The 27170-nt window shown below is 34.6% G+C and overlaps 1 protein-coding gene across 1 annotated transcript in view; it reads right to left on the reverse strand.

The window, feature by feature from the left end:
- Positions 1-27170, reverse strand: part of Lrrc40 (leucine rich repeat containing 40) — a 71308-nt gene that overhangs the window by 16368 nt on the left and 27770 nt on the right. Inside the window, exons 7-9 of the mRNA XM_046450954.2 lie at positions 25376-25548; positions 21634-21721; positions 21468-21513 (exon numbers count right to left, since the gene is read on the reverse strand). Of these exons, the coding sequence (XP_046306910.1) occupies positions 21468-21513; positions 21634-21721; positions 25376-25548 (307 nt within the window). The remainder of the gene's footprint in view (positions 1-21467; positions 21514-21633; positions 21722-25375; positions 25549-27170) is intronic.

Raw genomic sequence — 27170 nt, forward strand, 5'->3', positions numbered from 1 at the left:
ATCTCCATCAAGAACATACTAGTTAAAATACATAAAAGTACATAAAATACATAAAAATATACCTAGCTTCAGTTTAGAATACAATAAAGCTAATTATTCTTAATCACTTAAAATCCAACAAATTCCGTAGTCAAACTCTTAGATATTTTATCAGTTAAAATCTTAAAATATAATACTTTATTTGCAATACATATTTTCCTAACATATATGTCTGATCACATATTCACACATCATCAACCACTTCACTAAATTCCAGAGACTATTTTAACACTGTCATCATATGGTGTTTAAAAAAAAAAAAAAACCAATATACATTTAAAAGAAATGACTTTGTGGGTTTTTTGATTGTTTGGGATTCTTTTGTTTTGCAAAGAACAATCTAGAATGAAGTGAATTAAAGTACTTATTTTTAACAATGTGAAAAAAAAATGAAGTAGTCCCAGAATTCATTAATGTTAAGCATAAGACAATCCAAAGGAAAACTTGAGAATTATTAATCTCACTGATATTGCTTTAGCCCAGTAGGCATTCAATAAATATTTGTTGAATATTACTAAGTGTGTTTCTCTCACACTGAGTTTATCAGTTATTCATTAATAAAAAACAATTAAAATACATGTACACTTTTTGTGAATTAAAAAAAATCCAGGTATAGTAATGCACACCTTTTATACCAATGACTTTGGGAGGCTGAGGCAAGAAGATTACAAGTTCAAAGCTAGCCTTAGAAACTTAGCTTCAGCCCTAATCAACTTAGTGAGACTGTCTCAAAATAATAAAAGACATGAACATAAATATAAGTATCAAGTAAGTACTTTCGTATTTAGAAATTTCCCAGAAGTTTGGTTATATTACTATATAATACTTTTCCAAAATTACATAAGCAGAGAGGCAATGATAAAGTAGTGGCAAAACTCAGCATTATTTTTTAAAAAATATTTTTTTAGTTGTCTATGGACATGATACTTTTATTTATTTATTTTTATGTGGTGCTGGGGATCGAACCCAGTGCCTCACGTATGCTAGGCAAGTACATACATATTTTAAAAATAGGGACTGCGGTTCTGGCTCTGGTAAAGCAAGCACTTCAGGCAAGTGTTTTACCAGAGCCAGAACCCCAGTGCCTATTTTTAAAATATGTATGTACATTACCATGATTATATATTATGATATTCTTGATTTCTAAAGAGGTGCTTTTAATAATCACCATCATAAAGAACTAAAGAGAATGGGCTATTGTATATGGAAAGGGGATTGGTGAAAAGGTAAATTTACTTTCTTTATATATGCTCATATATTGGTTAATTTTTTTTTCACATGTACATTTACTACCTTTAAAAAAATTTTTTTTAGTTGTTGATGGACCTTTATTTCATTTATTTGTTTTTACATGTGGTACTGAGAATTGAACCCAGTACCTCACACATGCTAGGCAAGCACTCTACCACTGAGCCACAAGCCCAGTCCATTTACTGCCTTTAATTTTAAAAACCCTAAATAATAATTTTTAAAAACTTCAAATTTAAAAAGCCCACTAAATGCCAAATAGAATGAATAAAAATACAATCACATTGAAGTATATGATCATAAAATTTCAGAACAATGGCAACAAAGAAAAGATCCTACAAGTTTCCAGGGAGAAAAAAACAAAAACAAAAAACAATTGTTCAACTGACTGATAGGAACACAGCCAAATAAGAAGATAATCACATACAGAAAAAAAGAGAGAAATTATTTTAAGAAATTCTTAAATTTATTTATTTGGTGAATTAGGAGGGCATGGTGGGTGACTTAGCTGAATGAGTGTCACCCAATCAGGACATCTTCAGAGCTTCAATTTACCCCTTAAAAGCAAACATTCTTCAGCCTTGCCAGTAGCTTTGAAAGGGATCAGAAAACCTGACAGATCCCACCATCTCTGGGTAATAGAAGCAAAGGGTTGTACTTCACTTGCGTGGAAGTAGTGTGTTGTGGAGTGATTGATAGAAAGTCTTATATAATCTAAGATGCCAGGTAAACCCTCCAGGAGGATAGTCATCTCAGTAGGGAATCAAAATCTCAGATTCTTTTCAATAATAGGATTTAAAGAATTTGTTAACTTTTTTAATGTCTCCATTTCAATTTTAGATTGTTTTAAAGTTTAGCTTTATTATTCTCTATTCAAATGAAAAGAACTAAATGAATGTTTATTTTCTGAGGCAGGAAGGCTAGGGGTTGGGAAGGAGGAACAAACCTCAGGGAAACTAGTAATTGTACTAGGCAAGCCTGTAGACTATAACCTCCATGGACAGATTGGATGGCTACAGAAGAGAAAAACAGGCCGAATTCTCAGGGAACATGTGCAGCTAGCTTGCCCAGAGTGCATCCAAGAGGGGCTGAGGAATGAAATGTCATAAGAGTGAGCACCAGAATAGCAATATCAGCCTGCAAATTTTCAGGCTCCACCCAAAGGTACTGAATTAAAAAATGTAAGCCTGAGGGTTTGAAATCTGTGTTTTACCAGACCCACCAAGTGATTCCAATGGACACTTAAGTTTGAAAACCCATCTTAACCTATTTCTTTAGTCAACTTTAGAAACTATATTCACTTAACAACTTACTTTTACCACACAAAAGAACATAAATTGAACATTATTGAACATAAATCAATAATGCATACCTACCAATAATCCTGATTTTAACTCTAATTAGAACATATATTTATTTACCCCACAAACTGTTACTATGCTCTCTGCTTTGGCAGTCATTGTATTAGGGGTTGGGAATGTAAAAATAAAGACATTGCATGGCAGACTATGGCCAGATCTGCTGTATGTAGTCTACCACCCTAAGCCTAATAGCTGGATGGTAATTGCTCACACTTTAGTACTATAGAATTGCAAAGAAATTGAAAATGATGCCAAATTATAATTTTTATCAAAGTTATGGAATGTTTTCTATGGCTTTATTAATAAATTGCTACAAACTTACTGGTTTTTGTTTGGTTTTGCTGTACTAGTTATCAAACCCAGGGACTCACGCATTCTAGGCAAGGATTTATTACTTATCAATATTCTCAGCCCAATGTAGTGGTTTAAAACACACAAACTTATGATCTTGTAGTTTTCTAGTTCAGAAACATAATGGGTTTCAAGGGGCTAAAATCAAGGTTTTGGTAGGTCTGCATTACTTTTCCTCAGGAAGAATTTGTTTCCATTCCTTTCCAACTTCTAGAAGCCACATATATTCCTTTCTTCCTCTCTCTTTAAAACCAAGAACAGTGTATTCTTCTTGTATCCTATAGCTGAACTTGTCCTCTACATTCCACACCAATTTTTAAGAATCCTTATGACTATACTGGGTCAACCCCTTTCATTCATGAAAATATTCTTATTTTAAAGTTAACCAATTAGGAATCTTAACTGCTCTCTTCCATGTATGATAACACATTCCCAGGTTGCAGGGATTAGAATAGATAAGATTGAGAGGTTAACATTCTATCTACCACCTGTAGCATAGAAAGATGATCCAGGTAACATAGTAAGAAATTAAACTCAGAACACAGAATCAGATGATGGAGCTTGAGCAAAGGCAGTTTTTATAATCAAATAATGTAATTAAGCTTGTGTATTAGGATAACATAATTGGAGTAACCATCTGTCTTAGTCCACTTATAATACTATAATAAAATATTATACACTGGGTAATTTACAACAGTAAGGATTTATTTCTGACAGTTCTGAAGGCTGATAAGTCCAAGATTAAGATGCTGGCATTTAGTGTCTGGTGAAGGCTTTGTCTCATCTCTTCACAAGGCAGAGGGATGAGAGAATGCTCCCTTCAACCTTGAACTCCTTTATAACAGTGCCGATCCCATGAGGGTAGGGCCATGATGGCTCAATCACCTCCTAAGGCCCACAACTTTTAATACTGTAGTATTGGGGATTAAGTTAACCACAGCAGCACCCGTTTGGGACCTTTAGCAACTTGGTAGAATCTCACACTAGACAGACAGTATCACAGCCACAAATAGAACACATCTCTCACATAAACTGGACAAACTTTAGAAACTACACTCACTTAAGAACTCTAGCTTAAAATTACTTCATAAGGTTCTTTGTTTAAAAATATACCCTATGAGCGTTTAACTAACTAGCACGAGATCTGAATATGAGATTGCTAAATTTTTGCAAACCTCAAACTCAGTCCCTAGGAAGATATTTTATAAACAATGAAAACAAAATTTTATAGCCCATTGATATTTACCCAGGCTATTGATTTTTACCTGGAGAACAATTAACAAGTAAACAGAGGTCAGATTTATCTGAAATTCTGTTTTTTAAAAAAGCCACCTCAAAGTAAAAATTTCACACATGCCACCTCATGAAATTCTGATCCTTAAAAACCAATCATTCAAGAAGGTATTATATTCATTTTATAGATAGAGATCTGTGGGTTAAATTAACAAAACATCAGTTAAAATCTACACATAATAATAAAGATGGCCTTCTGTGAAGAATGGCTTAAGTTCTTTGGATTTAGCAAAAGATTAATTTTTTTTAAAGGGGGGGGAGAGAGAGAATTTTAATATTTATTATTATCATTATTATTTTTTAGTTTTCGGCGGACATAACATCTTTGTTTGTATGTGGTGCTGAGGGTCGAACCTGGGCCGCACGCATGCCAGGCGAGCACGTTACTGCTTGAGCCACATCCCCAGCCCAGCAAAAGATTAATTTTTAAGAGTATAATTCAATTTTAGAGTTATATTTGTAGGGAAACAAGGACTTGAAATTAACTCTTTGCTGAGAAGGATAAAAATAGTCATTGCAAAAAGTATATGTACATCCTACATGAATTACTGGGCTTCTGCTAGACACTGAGGAGAATATAAATTAATTACCAACAAAACCAAATATATTTTCAGAGAATAAAATTTCTCTTTCATATAATGAAGTCTGAGGAATCTGTAGAATGCTACTATACTTGAAGCTTCACAGACAAGTACCTTTTAGTAACTTCCAAAATTCTAAGATTACTTTAAATGGAACATAACTGATGAACCCAGCCTAATTCCACCTTAAGATTGGGAACCATCTTGTCACAAAGTCATGAAAAGTCAATTTCTGTTTTTACTATAAATTACTGTGATTTCTAAACTTGTTTGAAATTCCTGCCCATGCCTTGAACTTCACCTATGCCTGGTTTTCCCTGACCAAATGACAACCCTCTCTAAAACCTTAGTGGTGCCTCATAAATTCTGGCTCCCCTTGACCAGATAACAACCCTCTCTAAAACCTCAGTGGCACTTCATAAATTCTGATGTTGAGATCTAAATTTATTCCCTACCTTGAAATGTTAAGCCATGTAGATCATTAACCTACTATCTACCTTTGTATTATGCTTGTCAAAATCCTGTTATCTGTAAATTCTCAAGACAACCCCTTTGCAACTTTTTGTGCTATAAAACTGCTCCTAGAGAGCTGGGGTACTGTTCTCTAGCCCAGGGTTTTGGGAGAGACAGTCCTGGCCAGAATTACAAGCTTGCTTTAATTTGATTTAAAATTGGAGTTGGTGGTCTTTTGAGTCGTGGTTTAACAATAACTTCATAATTCTGGATTGTTCTGTATCCTCAAAGTAAAGAATTTCCACTATCAAGCCCCTCATTTCAGCCCAAAGTTTCTACCTCATTCAACCCAAATCCCTCGAATGGAATTACTAATACTGTCTTCAATTTTTACCAATTCAATTTCTACTTCTAAAACTGAGAATAATTAAGGAGCAAAGGAGAAAGCTAAGCTAAAAGATGGGGGTGTGGGAGTAAAAATGAAGAGGTTCAGCCTTTTTCTCAAAGAACTCCAGGAAATTTAGATGCAATTAAATCTAATTTTACTTTGTTATTTAAAAGGTTTAGAACCTATTATCCCCAAATTCTGAATCAATTGGGCTAACATCTGGCCTGGGCTCTATATTTTTTATAATTTCCATAGGTGATTCATATGTGCCTCTAGAGAGATGTAAATTTCCTGTCACTGCAACTAAATACCTGAGACCAATAACTTGTAAGGAGGAAAGGTATATTTTGGCTCAGGGTTTAAGTCCACAATTGCTTGACCCTCTTTGGGTCTGTGGTGATATAGGACATTACTGCAAGAGTCTGTGTCAGAGAAAGCCTAGTCATCTCACGAAGGCGAGGAAGTAAAGAGAGAGAAGAGGGGGGATTGAGATCCCAATATCCTCTTCTAATGCATTCCTCAAAAGGCATAATTTCTTCCAGCCAATGTCTACCTCTTGAAGTTTTCACCACCTTCCAATAGCACCAGAGGCTGGTGACTGCCTTTAACATACAGTTGATGGGAAATATTTCAGATCCAAACTAAATATCTTTTTACTAAGAAAATGATTATTGATTTTAAAAAATAAAGTTATGTTTTGATAAGAAATCAATCTTGGCACTTGTATATATACAAAGTTAAAGTCTAATTTAAAAATAAACATTTCAACTCTATTTGACATTCTCTTTAATTCATACATAAACATTTGTTCTTCATATATTTTTTATATATATATATATATATATATATATATATATATATATATATATATATATATAATTAAAAAATCCTACTGAACATATCTTTTCAAAAATTCAAGTTAACTATCCTGAAGTCCAAAATAATAATGCCATGTTTTAAGTATGTATTCCTATACAAACACAAAGAAAAATCAAAGAGATTAGAATGGAGCCCTGGAAACTACAAATGGATTCCCAGGAGTTATTAAGATGTGATTGGACAACTAGGGAAAGAAGAAGAGTGGTAAAATGTCAATAAAATGGCCAGTCAGAGGCAATAAGAGCAAAAACCTGAAAGGTTATAAAGTAAATAACTTTCAGGCTTTGAATATTTGTACATTTTTTTCCTATTTTTTAAAGCAGTTATACTAGTTTTTTTTTTCCTACTTCTGAATGTCTTAAGGAAATAATGTTATACTTTCCATGATTTGAAATTTGGTTGGTTTTACTTTCATGTATTGCCTTTTTAAAATAAAATTTTCCCTATACCAAATTAAAAAAAAAATTACAGAGGAGAAAGTAAAAGGAACAAACAAAATAACACAAAGGACTAAAAGATGAAAAGGCCATGAAAAACTGAAGTGAACACAAAGAAAAAGTCCTGTAAAAGATTCTACTGTGCTATGGTTTGGACCTGGAATAACCCCCTAAAACCTCACGTTAGAGATTCAGTATCCAATGCAATAATATCCAGAGGTAGGGCTTCGGGTGGCTTCAGGGTAGTGATTGGATCATGAGGACTCTAAACACATCAGTGGATTAATCCATTTAATAAACTGATAATCTGAGTGTACTCTAGAGAGAAACTGTAGGCAGGTGAGGTATGATTAGAGGACCATACCCCTGGGGACTATATCTTTTTCCTGACCCATTCTCCCCATCTTCCTAGCTGCCATAACCCCAGCTGTTTTCCTCTGCCACATTCTTCTGAAGCCAGAATTAGACAGGCAGTCAATATAGATAGATAAATCAAGTCAGGGCAGATCAAGGAGGCCACTTTTGAGTGAGACCTGGGAAGTTGGAGACTGTCAAATGAGGGATTGAAGTGTTAATTCCTTCAGAGCCCTTCCTCCACTATTATCAAGAAGCTCCCCCTGCTCCAACCTGTTGCTATGGTCACCTGTCCCAGGAATTGCCCTTCCCTACAGGGAGCTATAAGCCAATTACAGTGTTGTTAATTAATGTGTCCTGGGCAGCTCCATCGTGTCCTTCCCCCCTTCAACCCACCTGTTTCCCACCTTATGGGCATCCCACTGAGCATTTCCTAGGCCTAGTCAGGTAGGTGGGAAGGAGAAAGATAAGGGGAAAGAGAGTAGGAAAACAAAGGAAGCCTAGGACATATAAAAAGGGCAGAATACCTTGCTTTTGGAGATACTGGAATACCAGCTATGGCCCCTTCTCCCTCCAGGGAGAAGTCTATGTTACCCCTTTTTAAATAAACCCTGTTTTATATGCTTGCCTCAGCGTGCTTCTCTAATGTTCAAACTTCAACAACAGTAGCACTTCTGCCATGTTTCTGCCTTGGAGCCAGCCAATTACAGTGTGTTATTAGTTTTCCAAAATACCTGATAAGAACAACTTATCAGGGGTTGGGGATATAGCTCAGTTGGTAGAGTGTTTGCCTTGCATGTACCAGAGCCCTGGGTTCAATCCCAAGCAAAACACACACACACACACACACACACACACACACACACAACAACCACCACCTAGAATAGAAAAACTTCGCTTTCACTCATGGTTTCAGAGGATTCAGTCCATTGTAGGCAGGCTCCATTGCTGGGCCTGAGGTAAAGAAGAATATCATGGCCAAAGGCACAGTGGAGGAGGTCAGGAGGTAGAAAGAGAAGGGCAGAAAGGATCATAGGGAAGATGAAGCCTTCTAGGGCTTGCCCCAATAACCCACCTTCCCCAGCCACACCCCAGCCGCTCAGTTACCACCTGGTTAGCCCATTCTATCTAGGATAGACTGATTAGATTATAGCTCTTACAATCCAATCATTTCTGAATATTGTAGGAGCTTTTGGGGAACACCTCATACTCAAGCCCTAACATGTGGACAGAAAACTCTGAAACCATAAGCCAAAATAAATCTTTCCTTCTCTAAGTCATGTTTCTCAGGTATTTGTCATAGCAACGTAAAACAGACTAACACATACTGACACTTGACCAATAGGCTTTAAATTATTGCTGACTGTGGAAGATTGCTAGTTTCCTCCAATTTTTGTTGTTCTGTATAGAATCCAGATAGAAAATGCATTTCCCAGGGATCAACTTATGTCAAGACAACATAAGGAGTTCTGCTAACCTGCTCCCCATAAAAACTGGTGTAAATATAAAATAGCAACAAAAATAACCACATAAAGCCTCTGGAAATGATCCTAAGAGTAAACATCAAAAAAACAAAAACAAAAAAACCTCTGTTCAATAAAGTCTATTAAGATTCAGTGAGATAAATTTATGTGATATTTGAACCAAGAATGTTTTCTACCTCCCCTCTCTCAGTCTAAAGAGGCAGAAACGAAGTGCCAGATGGCAGTAGCTAAGAACAAAAGACTCCCTTTACCCCTAGCTTCCAGCCAGAGAGGTTTCTATCTGTAAACAACATTAAGATTTCTTATCCTGCCCACCGCTGCCTGCAGCCAAGGTTAAAATCATGTTGAGAAGGGTCCAAAAAGTGAGGGCTCCCTTCTTCCACTCAACTCCTACTCATTGATATGAAGGCTCTAACTTAGGTTTGGTACATTAAAAATAATGGGGCACCAACTGTCCTTCCTCTGGCATGGGAGCTGATAGTTCAAAGCAGAGAGAAGCAAATCAACCATAGGCAAACGGAGATGATATCTGGTTACAGCCACTCACTCTACTGAGTGCTCAGCTCCTAGAGATATCTTTCACAGAAATATTGCACTGGTCCCCCTACCCAGTTCGAGGGAATTTGCCTGGGGGAGAAAGGGCCATAATGCAGATAGTTCCTAATCTCTTCCCCAGGGTACTGACTTCTGGAACAAGCATGAGGGCTCTCAAAAACAATAGAGTATGCAGGTACACTGGCACAAGCCTATCCCAAACACTTGGGAGGCTGGGGCAGGATGATCAAAGTTCAAGACCAGGCTGGGGATGTAGCTCAATGGTAGAGAACCCCTGGATTCAATCCCCAGTACCACAAAACAAACAAACAATGGAAGTTTTCTGTTTTTTTTTTTTTTTAAAGAAGGAAAAAAGATGTATGCACCTACTAAAGCTACAACCTAGACTGTGGGTGAATTAGCTCATAACAGAGAACCAAGTAATAAGGTAACTATAGGAAAATGGAGTGGCTATGCCATATTGTATTGCTAAACTATGATGTTTGGTAGATGTATGAAATTAATTTTCAACTTATACTATTTTTAGTATACAATGGCTTTATCAAGAAGTAAACCCATCATAAATTCTTGAGTATCTGTACAAGATTTATACAAAATAGACTTTAACAAAACACATTATAACAAAAATTAAACAAAAAACTATCAATAAACAAAGTCAGAAAGACATTAAAAGAGAATTTAATGAGTCAGAAAGACATTAAAAGAGAATTCAGAAAAGCTGACAAATAGAAATAACACAATATATTAAAACTTAAGAGCTTCAACTAAAGCCATGCTTAGAGGGAAATTTATAGCTGTAAATGCCTAGATTAAGAATGAAGAAAAATTTCAAATTAATAACCTAACTTTCTAGTTGAAGAAACTGGAAAAAGAAGAGCATATTAAATAATTAGAGTAGACATTAAAGAAACAAAGAACAAAAAAATAATAGGAGAAATCAATGAAATTGATATCTGGTTCTTTTGAAAAATTTAACAAAATTGACACTGTTGCTTTACAAAAAAGGATAAATTATGAATAAATGTAAGCAACAAATCAGGTGACCTAGATAAAATGGATAAACTTCTGGATAAATTAGAACTGCCTCAATAAGAAATAATCTGTATATAACAAGCAGAGATTGAATTAGTACTCAAAAAAACTACCTACAAAGAAAATTCTAGGCTTAGTGGTTTCACTACTAAATTCTACCAAATATACAAACAAATATTTAAAGAATTAATACCAACACTTTTCTAATAACAAAAGAAGAGGGAATATGTCCTATTTTATAAGGACAATATTACCTTGATACCTAAACCAGACAAAAATTTCTCAAGAAAAGATTAAAAACTCTTCATGCACACGGACATAAAAATCCTTAACAATATTTTAGCACACTAAATCCAGCAACATATATAAAGGATTATGCACCACAACCAAGTGGGATTTATTCTATGAATGCAAAATTCATTTACCATTCCAAAATCAATTAATACTGACAGAATTCCAAAAAACTCTCATGATCATCTCAATAGATGCAATAAAACATTTGACAAAACCCTTTATTTCATGAAGAAAATACTCAAAAAATGAGAACTAGCAGGGAACTTCCTCAACATGATAAAGGGCATCTACAAAAAGCTTAGACTTAACAAGATACTTCATTAAGGTACATGGAATACATCATCTATGAAGAACTGGTCTTCAACATTTTGACACTGAATTTGCTGGCACCTTTATCTTTTTTACTGCATTCAAACAGTAAATAATATATTTTTATTATTTGTAAATTACCCAGTCTAAGAAACTTTATTATTGTAGCTTGAACCAAGTAAGATGACTTATATCCAGGCTGGGGATGTGAGAGGATGTGGCTCAGAAGTAGAGTGCTTGCCTAGCATACACAAGGCCCTGAGTTTGTAAGAGTGGTCCATTTTACCTCTTGAATATAGCCCTCTTTGTTCTGAGGTTTATTTTTTTTTTATTTACTTTTTAAAAAATTTGAAATCTTTCAGACTGTGTTTCCTGCATGATTTATTACATTAGAACTCAATCACCTTGGGCTGGGGATGTGGCTCAAGTGGTAGCACGCTCACCTAGTATGCGTGAGGCACTGGGTTCAATTCTCAGCACCACATAAAAATGAAATAAAGATATTGTGTCCACCTAAAACTAAAAAATATTTTTAAAAAAGAACTCAATCACCTTAAGATATATAGAACCGCCCCCCACGTCAACTATTTCAAAACTAAATGATGCACTCATAAGTATCTCTGACGTGAAGGAAGAAAGCACAAGAAAAGTAAATAAAAAGTGCTTTGAACTAAGTGATAATAAAAGCTTAAAATAGAAGACCAAGCCCAGATGGCCCACACTAGCCCACGTCGGACCCAGGCTCATAGTAGGCCCGGGTCCACTGCGCCAATGCGGGGCAGACCCCCACTAGAGACTAACTCTGGCACAGGACCACAGCCTTCCGATCAGTGGACTACTGCGGGAGTCACGACCCAGCCCAGACTGCCCACACCACCTGGCAAAGGACCCAGACTGTGAGCCTCCTCCGACCAGCATACTTCCCCAAGAGTCAGGCCCCACCCAGATCTGTCCACACCAACTTGCGCAGGACCCAGGTCCAGGGTAGATCTGAGTTTGCATACCCCCACTAGTTGGGAGCCTAAGCCTAACCCACTTCTATCTTGGGACACTGCAGTCATTGCCATAGCCTTCCCCACACAGTAGCCCCTAACTTTTTGATGACAGGGCCTAGAAGCAGCTGTATCTCAGGGCAGACATCCCAAAGGGAGTATAAGGCCCACTCTTACAGCTCCATCTCTGAAAGACATTGCTTCCACCTTGGGGCACCTTAACTATTATCTCGAATTACCTCTGCTATTGCCGCCCACCAACCTTAGATATAGTAGCATACACTGAGAGACACTGGCAGGGTCTGAAAGCCCAATATCAAGGTGAGGTACAGACAATCTTCACAGATACTACAAGAATACAGGGAAGAAACTGTAATATCTCAGATCTACATTGCAAGAAAGGAAGATACATAAACAACATGAAAAACAAGGGAGGAAAGTACCCCAAACAAACCAGGATACTGTAACAACAGAACCTGTGGGAGACCAACCTCGCACTTGACTGAGTTAATTCCCCTGCCAGGCGATGTGGCATCAGGCACCCATGCTGCTAGACTGCCCCGCTCTTCTAGGGTTTGAGTGACTGTGTCTTCGTGCCCAGGCATGTCTTGTCCCATGAGTGAAGCTATGCTCACTTGTTCCTTTGTAATATAATCCCTTGTCCTGTTTAGGATAGAATGTTCCATGGAAGTGCCTTGTGTGTGTCCCCTTCTCTTACTGTGCCCTTGGGTGTGGTCTACCTAGATGTCAATCAACCTGCTGACAGTGGACATCATAAAGATAGACTCAATCCCCTGAAACCTGACCCCTTGACTCATCTGAATAGCTTCTCCTCAATAAAAGGGGTCAGCGCGTGCTCTCTCTTCTCTCTTCCTGTGGACCCTTAAGGTCAGAGGGCTCTCTCTTCGTGTGGACCCTTAAGGTCAGAGGAGCCATCACAGCGACAGAGAAAAAGGTATTTGTGTCTCTTCCGTGGTTATTTTGTGCAGCCCAGTTAGCCCAGTTTACCTAGAGTGACCCCTGAGCCTTTTAGTTGTGAGAACAGAAACCTGGCAAGAACCCATGGACAACAAAGTTGATGAAATGTCAGAGATGGAGTTCATAAGGTTCATAATTACAATGATCTGTGAATTAAAGAATGATCTAAATGAGCAAATACAGGCAAAAATTGATCACGCCAACAAAGAGATAAGAGAGCAAATATAGATAGCAAAAGATTACTTCAATAGAGAGTTACAGACTCTGAAAAAAAAAAGTCAGAAATCGTTGAAATGAAGGATACAATAAATCAAATAAAAAAACTCATTAGAAAGCATAACCAACAGACTAGATCACCTGGAAGAAAGAATGTCAGATAATGAAGACAAAGTATACAATCCGGAAAATAAAGTTGATCACACAGTGAAGATAGTAAGAAACCATGAACAGAACATTCGAGAGTTATGGAACAGCATCAAAAGACCAAATCTAGAGTTATTGGAATAGAGGAAGGCACAGAGTTTCAAACCAAAGGAATGTACAATCTCTTCAATGAGACAGTATCAGAAAATTTCCCAAGCATGAAGAATAAATTGGAAAACACGAGGCTTACAGGACACCAAATGTAAAAAATTACAACAGATCTACACCAAGGCACATTATAATGAAAATGCCTAGCGTACAGAATAAGGATAGAATCTTAAAAGCTGAAAGAGAGGAATCAGATCACATATAGGGGGAGACTAATTCACATCTCAGCAGATTTTTCAACCCAGACCCTCAAAGCTAGGAGATGATGGAACAACATATACCAAGCTCTGAAAGAAAATGGATGCCAACCAAGAATCTTATATCCAGCAAAACTAAGTTTTAGATTTATGATGAAATAAAAACCTTCCATGATAAACAAAAGTTAAAAGAATTTACAACTAGAAAACCTGCACTACAGAACATCCTCAGCAAAATATTCCAAAAAGAGGAAATGAAAAACAATGATGAAAATCAGCAGAGAGGTATTACACTAAAGGAAAATCTAATCAGAGGAGAAACCAAGTCAGTCACAATTAAATACCAAAAACAAACAAAAATGGTTGGGAATACAAATTATCTCTCAATAATAACCCTGAATGTTAACGGCCTAAACTTACCAATCAACAGGCATAGACTAGCAGATCAGATGAAAAAAAAAAAGAAAGAAAAAAGAACCGAACAACATACTTCCTCCAAGAGATTCATCTCATAGAAAAAAAACATCCACAGACAGAAGGTGAAGGGTTGGGAAAAACCATACCACTCACATGGACCGTTGGAACAAGCCAGGAATTTCTATCCTCATATCAAATAAAGCAGACTTTAAACTAAAGTCAATCAAAAAGGACAAAGAAGGACACTACATACTGCTCAAGGGAACTATACACCTACAAGACTTAACAATTATAAATATATATGCCCCAAACAATGGAGCATCTACGTTCAAACAAACTAACTCTTCTCAAATTCAAGAGTTAAACAGATGACAACACAATAATTTTTGGTGACTTTAACACCCCTCTTTCATCACTAAATAGATCTTCCATACAAAAGCTGAACAAAGAAACTATAGAACTCAATAATACAATCAATAACTTAGACTTAACTGACATATATAGAATTTTTCATCCTTCAACAAGAGAATACACTTTCTTCTCAGTAGCACAAGGATCCTTCTCTAAAACAGACCATATACTATGCCACAAAGCAACTCTTAGCATATATAAAAAAGTAGAGATACTACCCTGCATTCTTTCAAATCATAACGGAATGAAATTAGAAATCAATGATAAAATAAGAAATAAAATCCACTCCAACACCTGGAGACTAAATAATATGCTACTGCATGAACAATGGGTTACAAAAGACATCAAGGAGGAGATTAAAAAGTTTTTAGAGATGAATGAGAACACAGATACAACATATCAAAATCTCTGGGACACTATGAAAGCAGTTCTAAGAGGAAAGTTCATTGCATGGAGTTCATTCCTTAAAAGAATAAAAGGTCAACAATAAATGACTCAACATTACATCTCAAAGCCCCAGAAAAAGACAAACAAATCAACACCAAAAGCAGAAGACAGGAAATAATTAAAATCAGAGCAGAAATCAATGAAATTGAAACAACAACAAAAAAAAATTGAAAAAATTGACAGAAAAAAAAGTTGGTTCTTTGGAAAAATAAATGAAATTGACAGACCCTTAGCCATGCTAACGAAGAGAAGGCGAGAAAACTCAAATTACTAACATAAATGATGAAAAGGAAATGTCATGACAGACACTACAGAAGATAAGTAGAAATTATTTTGAAAACTTGTACTCTAATAAAATAGAAAATATCAAAGGCATCGTCAAATTTCTAGAGTCATAATTTGCTCAGATTGAATCAGGAGATACACAATTTAAACAGATCAATTTCAAGTGACGAAATAAAAGACGCCATCAAAAGTCTACCAACCAAGAAAAACCCAGGAACAGATGGATATATAGCCGAGTTCTACAACACATTTAAAGAACTAATACCAATACTCTTCAAATTAACTATGTAATGTTTTGAACAACCAACAATAAAAAAAAATAAAATTAAAAAAAAAAAAATACTCTTCAAATTATTTCAGGAAATAGAAAAAGAGGGAGCACTTCCAAACTCATTCTTTGAGCTCAGTATCACCCTGATTCCAAAACCAGGCAAAGACACATCAAAAAAAAAAAAAAACTTCAGACCAATTTCTCTAATGCATATAGATGCAAAAATTCTCAATAAAATTCTGGCAAATCGAATACAAAAACATATCAAAAAGACCATGCATCACAATCAAGTGGGATTCATCCCAGGGATGCAAGTTTGGTTCAACACACAGAAATCAATAAACGTAATAAATCACATCAATAGACTTAAAGATAAGAATCATATGATCATCTCAATAGACGCAGAAAAAGCATTTGACAAAATACAGCACCCCTTTATGTTCAAAACACTAGAAAAATCAGGGATAAGAGGAACATATCTCAACATCATAAAGGCTACCTATGCCCCAGGCCAACATCATTCTAAATCGAGAAAAATTGAATTGGTACAAGACAGGGATGCCCTCTTTCACCATTTCTATTTAACATAGTTCTTGAAACTCTGACCAGAGCAATTAGACAGATGAAAGAAATTATGAATATAGATGAAAAATTCTCAATAAAATTCTGACAAGAACATAGGAAAAGAAGAATGAAAATTGGCACTATTTGCTGATGATATAATTCTATACCTAGTAGACCCTAAAAGTTCCACCAGGAAAATTTTAGAAATAGTAAATGAATTCAGCAAAGTAGGAGGATATAAAATCAACACCCACAAATCAAAGGCATTTCTGTAGATCAGTGACAAATTCTCATGGAAATAAGGAAAACTACCCTATTTACAATAGCCTCAAAAAAAAAAAAAATGGGAATCAATGAAAGAGGTGAAAGATCTATATAATGAAATTACAGAACCCTAAAGAAAGAAATAAAAGAAGATCTTAGAAGATGGAAAGATCTACCTTGCTCTTGGATAGGCAGAATTAATATTAGCAAAATGACCATAATGGGCTGGGGTTGTGACTCAGCAGTAGAGCACTCACCTAGCATGTGCGAGGCCCTGGGTTCAAACCTCAGAACCACATAAAAATAAATAAAGATAAAGGTATTGTGTTCAACTACAACTAAAAACTAAATATTAAAAAAAAAATGACCATACTTCCAAAAGTACAATACAGATTCAATGCAATTTTAATCAAAATCCCAATGACATTCCTCATTGAAATAGAAAAAGCAATCATGAAATTCATCTGGAAAAATAAGAGATCTAGAATAGCTTAAGAAATACAAATCCTTAGGAAGAAGAGTGGAGCAAGTGGCATCACTGTATGCAGAGCTTAAACTATATACTACAGAGCAATAGTAACAAAAACAGCATGGTATTGGCACCAAAACAGACTCGTAGACTAATGGTACAGAATAGAGGACACAGAGACTAACCCACAAAATTACAATTATCTTATATTAGACAAAGATGCCAAAAACATACATTGGAGAAAAGATAGCCTCTTCAATCAATGGTGCTGGGAAAACTGGAAATCCATATGCAACAAAATGAAATTAAACCCCCTATTTCTCACTATGTACAAAACTCAACTCAAAATGGATCAAGGACTTAGGAATAAAACCAGAGACCCTGCATCTAATAGAAGAAAAAGTAGGCCCTAATCTCCATCATGTGGGATTAGGCCCCAATGTCCTTAATAAGACTCCTTTGGCGTAAGAATTAAAACCAAGAATCAATAAATGGGATGGATTCAAACTAAAAAGTTTCTTCTTAGCAAAAGAAACAATCTGTGAGGTGAATAGAGAGTCTACATCTTGGGAGAAAACTTTTACTCCTCAACATCAGATAGAGCACTAATCTCTATGGTATATAAAGAACTCAAAAAGTTAAACACCAAAAAAAAAAAAAAAAACAACCCAATCAATAAATGGGCCGAGGACATGAACAGATACTCCTCAAATAATGATATATAATCAATCAACAAATATATGAAAAAATGTTCATCACTGCTAGCAATCAGAGAAATACAAATCAAAACCACTCTTAAGATTTCACCTCACTCCAGTCATAATGGCAGCTATTATAAAGACAAACAACAATAAGCTTTGGCAAGGATGTGGGGAAAAAGGTACACTCATACACTGCTGGTGGGACTGCAAACTGGTGCAGCCAATATGGAAAGCAGTATGGAGATTTCTTAAAAAATTGGGAATGGAACCACCATATGACCCAGCTATCCCACTCCTTGGTGTATACCCAAAGGACTTAAAAACAGCATACCATAGGGACACTGTCACATCAATGTTTATAGCAGCACAATTCACAATAGCTAAACTGTGGAACCTAGATGCCCTTCAGTAGATAAAAGGATTTTAAAAAAGTGGCACATATACACAATAGAATATTGCTCAGCAATAAAAGAGCAAAAAATCATGGCATTTGCAGGTAAATGGATGGAGTTAGAGAAGATAATAATAAGTAAAGTTAGCCAATCCCAAATAACTAAATGCCAAATGTTTTCTTTGATATGAAGCTGATTCATAGTGGGATAAGAAGAAGGAGCATGGGAGGAAAAGGTGAACTCTAGATAGGGCAGAGGGATTAGAGGTAAATGGAGTGGGCATGGGGTTAGAAATGATGGTGGAACATGATGATCATTATTATCCAAAGTACACATATGAAGACATGAATTGGTATGAATATACTTTGTATACAACCACAGGTATGAAAAATTGTGCTCTATATGTGTAATAAGAATTGTAATGCATTCCACTGTCATATATCAATAATAAAAAATTATAGAAAAAAAGCTTAAAATATCAGGATCTCTGGGATGAAACAGTACTCAGATAAACATTTATAACTTAAAGTACTTGTATCATAAAGAAGCTAGAATAGGGCTGGGGTTGTGGCTCAGCAGTAGAGTGCTCCCCTAGCACATGTGAGGCCCTGGGTTTGACCCTGAGCACCACATAAAAATAAATAAATAAAATAAAGGTATTGTGTCCAGCTACAACTGAAAAAAAAATTTTTTTAAAGAAGCTAGAATAACAATCAAATTATTTTCAAATAAAGTAGGAGTAAGGAAAAAGTAAGAGTAGGAAAAGAAATATATATATAATAGAAAAGAGATAATACAGCTAAAATTTAATAAAATCAAAGAAGTCTAATCAAAAAAAAAAAAAGTAAGAACACAAATGGAAATGGAAAGGAAGCTATCAAAATAACCCTAAAGATGCTAAAAATATATTAAGGTAATATTACAATTATATGCCAACATGTGAGAGCTTATATAATATAGTCTGTATTAGAGAAAGATAAGTGTGTTGCTAAGAAGAAAGTGTATTCAGTCATTGATAGATGAAACATTCTACATGTCTGTTAAGTCTAAATTATTGATTGTATTATTTCATTCTAACGTTTCTTCATTTAGGTTTTTTGGTTTTTTTTTGTGGTGCTGGGGACTGAACCCAGGGCCTTGTGTTCATGAGGCAAGCACTCTACCAACTGAGCTATATCCCTAACTCTCTGTTTAGTTTTTGTCTCGAGGATCCATTCAGCAGTGAGAGAGGTGTGTTAAAGTAAAGTCACCCAGTATTATTGTGTTGGGTCTATTTGATTCTTGAAGTTGAGGAGGGTTTGTCTGATGTATGTAGATGTTCCATTGCTTGGGGAATAGATATTTATGATTGTTATGTCATGTTGATGTATAATTCTCTTAAGCAATATGCAATGTTGTTCTGAGGCTTCTTTTTTTTTTTTTTTTTTTTTTGGTAGGGCTGAGGATTGAACCCAGGGCTTTAAGCATGCCAGGTAAGCACACTATATCCCCAGCCCTATTATTAAAAGGACAAGTTCTTCTCTCCCCTCTTCTCCCCTTCTCTAACAAGATTAAGGAGATAGTGTTATCTTTTCTTCCCCAACATACCCACCACAGGAAGGAGATATCTGCCAGAGGATCTAAGAAGTGAATTTCAACATACCTACAGGGCACACCTGGGATCATAGGATTTGAATAGCTTCTTTAAAAGCCTTGTTTTCCCTGATGGACAGAATCACAGCCTCAGGGACAGGAGTCCCCTGTGTTTCTCCTTTGCTAGCAAAGCAATAAAACTTTTTTCCTTTTTTACAAAACTGTGTCATCTATATTAAATTGACATTAATTAGCATTGGGGAAACAGGATAAGCTTTTGGTTACAGGTTTAATCCCCAGCACCACAAAAAAAAAAAAAAAAAAAAAAGGAAAGAGAATTTATTTCCAACTTCAAAATTTTTGTTGCCATTTTCTTTTTTCCCAGTTCTTCCTACCTTTCAGATACATACATTAACAAAATTTTCCATCACCAATTTCTTTTGTGATGTTTCTGGAGAAAATAAAATTGCATGCATGGATTTCCTTACTTACCTTTGGATAAAGGTTACTGAACAGAAAGGTTGGTACACAAATGTAATCTACATTAGATTCACCCAGACTTTTTGTATCCATAAAAATTTGGTTATTTTGACATGACCTCTAACTGATCATATGTCAGAATAATCCATATTTTCTGGAGGAAAAAGCCTATCTAGAGAAGAAAGGAAATGGTTTCATTGATAGGCAATAAGATTTTTAGAAAATTATTTTAATACTTTATCTGACAATGAAGGTAGAAAATAGAAATCATTGTCAGGTGTGGTGGCACAAACCTGTAATCCAAGTAGCTCAGAGGCTGAGTCAGGAGGATTAGAAGTTTAAAAGCCAGCCGCAACAATTTACCAAGGCCCTAAGCAATTTAGTAAGACCCTGTCTCAAAATAAATCAATTAATAAAGGGCTGGGGATGTGGCTCAGTGGCTAAGCACTCCTGGGTTCAATCCCTGGTACAGAAAAAAAAAAAATTTGCTGAAGAATGAACTTACTCATTTAACATAGGTTAACTGAGAACACAGAACCATGCAAGACTGCATAAAAAACAGAGCTGTAAACTAAATTAATAGCTATTTCACTTGGCCATTAAGTTTTAGAGCAACTGTTGTTACACAGCAATACACTAGTACAACTAATTATGTTCTTTTTTGGGGAGTGGGTGGGTACCAGGGATTGAATTTAGGGGCACTCGATCATTGAGTCATATCCGCAGCCCTATTTTGTATTTTTTTAAGAGACAGGGTCTGACTGAGTTGCTTAGCACCTCGCTAAATTGCTGAGGCTGGCTTAGAACTCTTGATCCTCCTGCCTCAGCCTCCCAAGCCACTGGGATTACAGACATGTGCCACTATGCCCAACCCCTAATTTTGTTCTTTTTGCTAAGATGACAGATATGAAATAAAAACTGGGATATATCACATTTTTAGTGAAATACTAAAAATTTAATAGATTACTAAAAATAAATTTACAGTACTATTTTAATTTTTGATGCATGTTCATATGACATCATACCTAATAATATTTTTTCTTCATTTTGGTCAGAATTTAACAAAACTCATGGATAGTAGGTACTCAACTACCTATTAAAGTATTTACAAGTTAGTGGAACCTATGTGTTATATCCTAAAAGTAAAGTCATACTCATTTTTCAAAGTTAAAGCACTAGGTACTTACTGAAGATTTGTTATGATATATTATAATTGATAGATTTTAAGTTAAAGAGATTAAAGATTGAACATTACTGTTACGAGTTTCAGTTTTTATAATCTTAGCATTATTATGGCTATGTGGATACAGAACAGAGCCACAACTTCCAGGAACTATTCCTTCTAAATACTCATATTGAGTACATTGAAATTTATGTACCAATACTTTACCACCTTTCATATAATTCTTTAAAGTATAGAAGAAAATAGAAAAAGTACCTTTGATCTTACTCCGTAGATATTTTAGAACTTCTTGAGTTCCTTTCTGAAAGGGCAGAGGAAAAAAAAACATGCATTCACCAAGAATACCTTGCAGTTTTACAGATCAACATATATACATTTACAATTCAATTGAAAGATAAAGAGCTGAATTTTAAATAGTTACATTTATAATTTCTCTCCGAATGGTTCTCAAAGGATTTCCTTCTAGTGCCAGGAATTTCAAATGTAGGTTTCCCAATGAACAGGGCAGACTACAAAAGATTAAATTGATTTCAGAGAAAATGTTAAATATAAATCTAGACCAACCAAATAGTTAACTATAAATTAACAGCATATGATAAACAATATAATATAATAGTCTCAAAAAAGGCCTACATAGGCCTAAAATTTTTTCCCTCAGATAATGCTAAACATATAAAAGAAAAACCAGACATATCTTCAAAGTTGTCATGATAAAATTGCTAAAAAAGAATGTTAGATATAAAATATTTGCTAAATTATATCTAGTGCTAAAAAGAAAATGTTAAAAAAATATAAATTTTAATGACTCAGCAATTCAACCAGTCTCATTAATAATGTTTTAATTTTGTACTTCAAGGAAGCAAATAAAATTATTTCTAAATGAAAAAAAATGACAAATAAAAACAACAAAATACATACCCAATTAGGTTTTCATTCAATAAGAACAGTCATTTTTATCTTTGGCACATAAAAAAGATAACCCATTTATACACATATACACTCTCAATAAAATTTATTGTTTCTACAAAATACTACAAATTGGCATAGTGTCAAACTTCTTGCTCTGAAGTTCTCAATTGAACAAAGGGAAAAAACACATATAAAAGTGCACAAAATATAACAAATAATACGTATGTTATATTGCTGGTGAGAATACACGTAATACAACTACTTTAAAAATGGTGTCTTTTAAAATTGAAGATATATCCACCATACAAGTAAGCAATTCTACTCCCTATATTTACCAAGCCCCCCAAATAAAAACAATAATGTCCATACAAAATCTTACACACGAATGTTCACAATAGCAAAAAAATTGAAGAACACCCAAATGTTCATCAACTAACTAGTAGAGATGACTAAATTGTGATATATCTACATAAGAGAATATTCAGCAAAAATGAATGAACTTTATGAACACAACTACATGAGTGAATTACAAAAACTTTATGCTACATGAAAGAAGCCAAACACAAAAACTGTATACTGCATAAAGCCATTTATATGATTTTCTACAAAAGGCAAAGAGAGTACATAGTAGTTACTAGTTAGCAATATGGAAACAGAATTGATGGCAAAGGCGGAAAATTCTTGGGAAGACAGAAGTTTTCTAACATGACTGTGACAATGTTTACACAACTGTACACATTTGCCAAAAGTCATCAAAGTATATGCTTTTATTATATGTAAGTCACACATCAAAAAATAACATTATATAAAAATATATATAATAAGAAAAACCCTAAATAAGTAAAGCTGCTGTGAAAATAGAAACAAGGATAAAGGAATAGAAGTGAGTAGCAACACCTGGATTTGGGCTTAAAATGAATGGGATTCCCTTAGGCATTAAGGCAGGAAAAGGGCATTTTAGGATAAAGAAACAAAAGGAAGGGGTGGCGTATTTATAGTTTGATGTAGTCAGAAAGCAGGATACCTAGAACAGCGAAAGAAAGAAGCAACCAAAAGTCGTTTCAGCTTCAGACACCCTTGACTGTTTTACCAGAAATTTTGGACTTTATCTTTCAATTACTGGTTTGAAGACAAGATGTACCAAAATCTTCCCAGGAATTATTTTTTAAACAAAATAAAACAAAACAAACTATAAGGTGTCATTGTAAGAGATTCTAATTCATTGGTACCTCAAAATCTGTATTATTTTTCCCCTTATTTAATGCCTTTTAAATGATTCTAATACTCAGCCGTATTTGAGAAAACAGTGCTATGGCAATGGAAAACTATCAAAGCTTCTCAAGTAGATGAATGATTAGATATTTTTATTTTATAGAAACTATTCTAGTAACAGTATTAGGAACCAGTATTTTAGTTAGAAGAAAATTTGAAGGGGTGGAAAATGACAAGAATTATTAGTATCTCAGAACTATATGCTTTGAGGGAAGGAAAAAAACTCCTAAAAATATACTAAAATATGATTATGTTGTAGGCCCTTTATCTCCAGAGCTCTGGAGAAAGAGGAAAATATATGTGAATATATTTTCTGATATCAGAAAAACTGAAATACATTTTCTGACATTAAAAATATTTGTACCAACCATTTAGTTTTTGTTAAACATCTGCTTCCTACTGCTCTTATGCAGTAGACTAAATAAAACCACCAAGGAGAAAATTTTACATGTTAATATTTGTAAGAAGCAATAGATTATTTTATTCATTACTGGAAAGATAAACACTTTTATAGATATTCAGGTCACTGCTTAATTCTATCATATATGTATGAAAAGGTGATCATTATCCAAGTATTGAAATCAATGGTCTAAATATGCCATAAGTACATTGTGGAAACAAATGTTACTTTGAAAAATATTTATTAAAATATACACATAAAAGAAAATCTGCCTTGCCTAATTTTTTCTTCTTTTGTGAATAGTACTCCATATTTCTGGCATTCAAACTTAAAACCTCAGACATCCAGTTGATATATGATCTGAGTCTGTATATATAATTCCATTTCTAAATATGATGTTTTATGACATTTTATGATTCTTTGCTCACTGCTCTGCTTCTCTCCATGTCCAACATAATCAGTCAGCTGCTAAATACAATTTATTCTAATTCACCACACATATGCCTTTTTCTTTTCATTCCCATTGCTTTCAAAATTTAGTTCCTCATTACATAAATCTATACAACTGTCAATACAAGCCATTGACTAAAATGTGTTCCTTAGTGATAACTACTAAACTAACAGCTTTTAGATTTCCTACTTATAAAACCACTCCTATTCAACGTATTATTGTTATTGTTTTAATATTACACTCAAATTAGCCTTGTACATAGTCTTTCTTTAGCACTTAAAATGAAAACTGTTTCTTCAAGGGTCTCTTCCATGTGGCTCAACTTAGTTTTCAAGCTCAAAATTTTTACAAGCTCCCTCTGTGCACCTTATTTAGAATTCCCAAAGTTTTGTTTGTGCTGTTTCCTCCTGCCAAATGTATCATCCTCACTACCTTACACATGAACCTGAAACTTCTATTGTATAAAGATCCAGTATAACTAAGATGAGGTGTAATTCTGAAAGTGAGTATGTTCTTACATTTTGTGTTCTAGGCAATTAACTTACTTTACCCTAATCCCAGTCTTGAAGAACATCTGAAAAAGTTACTGCTATGAAGTGTGCCCTGATTCCTCTTAGTGAACTGTAAATCCTTTAAGCCCCCAAAGTGCTTTATATTCCTCTAATGGCTTTACATTCATTTAACAGATCCAAGAAACATTTATAAAGCACCTTCTATATGCCAAAGGCACTGATCTAAGAGTTGGACATAGTACAGTGAAAAAACACATAAAACTCCAGCCTGCTGGGAGCTGTGTTGGCCAAATAATATTGCTATATTGTGTGCTTGTATGAATACATAACAAGTCCCGCCATTATGTACAACAAAAAAATGTGGACCAAAAATCCAGTTTCCCTAGATTTTAGTTCTAGTGAATTACAGTAACTTGTTTCTACTTCTATAAACATTATCAAGCCAGCTGCCAAGGACGAAATCTAGTTAATCTTTCTTTGTAGATAATATCTGCTCAATAAATATTTAGTGAATTCAAGATTTACAAAAGGATCTCATGTATTGTTTTACAAATATTTTAATTAATAAATTATGACTAAATACAAATATAACTTCTATTAATTTGATCTATTAACTTACCTACTAATGTCATTGTTGCTTAAGTCAAGCCTTTCCAAAGACTGTAGTACTGTAATTTCATCTGGAACAGATTTTAACTTGTTATCCCTCAGGTCTAGCACGAGAATGGAATTCAGATGCTTAAGATGTTCTGCTCCTAACATTTCAATTTGGTTTTCACCTACATGCAATTCCTAAAAAAACAAAGATCAGCCATACGCATTTCTTATTCAATTTTATATTAGATAACGAAAATAAAATTGTGGGTACTCTTAACTTCAAATCATGGAAATATACATTAGAAAAAATACAACTTTCTTATTACTAAGGTACATTTTTAATTACATTTAAGCTATTTTACATATAAAGAAAAAAGGCAAAGAAGAATATCTTCAAAAATGTTCTGGCAATAGAAAAATAATTAAAGATGAATCTTGCAGAAACATCAAGTTTACAAAACCAAAGTAGAGAAATGATTTACTAGCTACATTTATAATATTAATAAAAGCATAAGTCTAAAAAGTACAATGATGAAAAATTAGTTTCAAAACAAATCAGTACCAATCAAAAAATTTATATTTTAGTGAGTTCATGTAATGTTACCATTAATGATAATTATACACATTGGTATCCCATTAACAGAATTTATAATTATCAGTTGGAAAATTAGCTAATTAAATGAAAACTTTTCCATTACCATTTTTTTAGATCACTGTTATCTTTCTATTTAGAAACTCTTTTAACACTAAAAGTAGATATAAAGAAAAGTAAAGCATGACAAACTTTAAACATAATTATAATGCTATATTCTTTCTTTTTTTTTTTTTTTTGGTACTGGAGATTGAACTCAGGAGCACTCAACCACTGAGCCGCACCCCCAGTCTTAGTTTGCATTCTATTTAGAGACAGGGTCCTCACTGAGTTGCTCAGAGTCTCACTTCTCCTGAGCCTGGCTTTGAACTTGCAATCTTCCTGCTGAGCTGCCGGATTACAGGCATATGCCACTGTGCCTGGCTATAATGCTATATTCTTTTTTTTTGGTTGTAGATGGACACAATATATTTTTATATTTATTTTTATGTGGTGCTGAGGATCGAACCCTTGCTTCATGCATGCAAGGCAAGTGCTCTACCACTGAGCCACAACCCCAGCCCAATGCATTATTCTTTTTTTTTTTTTCGTGGTGCTGGGAATTGAAATCAGGGCCTTGTGCATGCGAGGCTAGCACTCTACCAACTGAGCTATATGTATCCCCAGCCCTCTAATGCTATACTTTTTTTTTTTTAATATTTAATTTTTAGTTGTGGTTGGACACAATACCTTTATTTATTTATTTTTATGTGGTGCTGAGGATTAACCAGGGCCTTGCACATACTAGGCAAGCACTCTACCACTGAGCCACAAACCCAGCCCTCAGTGTTATATTCTTAAAGCCAAAATAAAGTAATTTTAAACAGATCGCATAAATGTGAGAGAAGCCAACTTATAGCATTAACTAAATATTTCTTACTAGTATTTCAGGTCTCCCATAGGATAGTCCCAACATACCATGTTACCCTCATTATATAGTATTTCTCCAGTTATGAACTACTAATCAGGTGAAGGGACCAAATACCTATTTTTAAAAATTATTTCTTTTTAAAAATCTGTTACTAACAATATCATTAAAGTCAGTAGTCACATTAAAATTCTAAAAAATACACACACACACACACACACACACTACTTATAACACACATGACCAAAAGATTAGGTCCTTTAAAAAAAATTCATTTTCATAAGCAACTTTTAGAAAATATACCGTTACTTAGTAATA

Source organism: Marmota monax, unplaced genomic scaffold (assembly GCF_021218885.2).
Source record: "Marmota monax isolate L192 unplaced genomic scaffold, Marmota_monax_Labrador192_F-V1.1 WCK01_AAM20220418_F8-fsc00023, whole genome shotgun sequence".
Lineage (NCBI taxonomy): Eukaryota > Metazoa > Chordata > Mammalia > Rodentia > Sciuridae > Marmota > Marmota monax.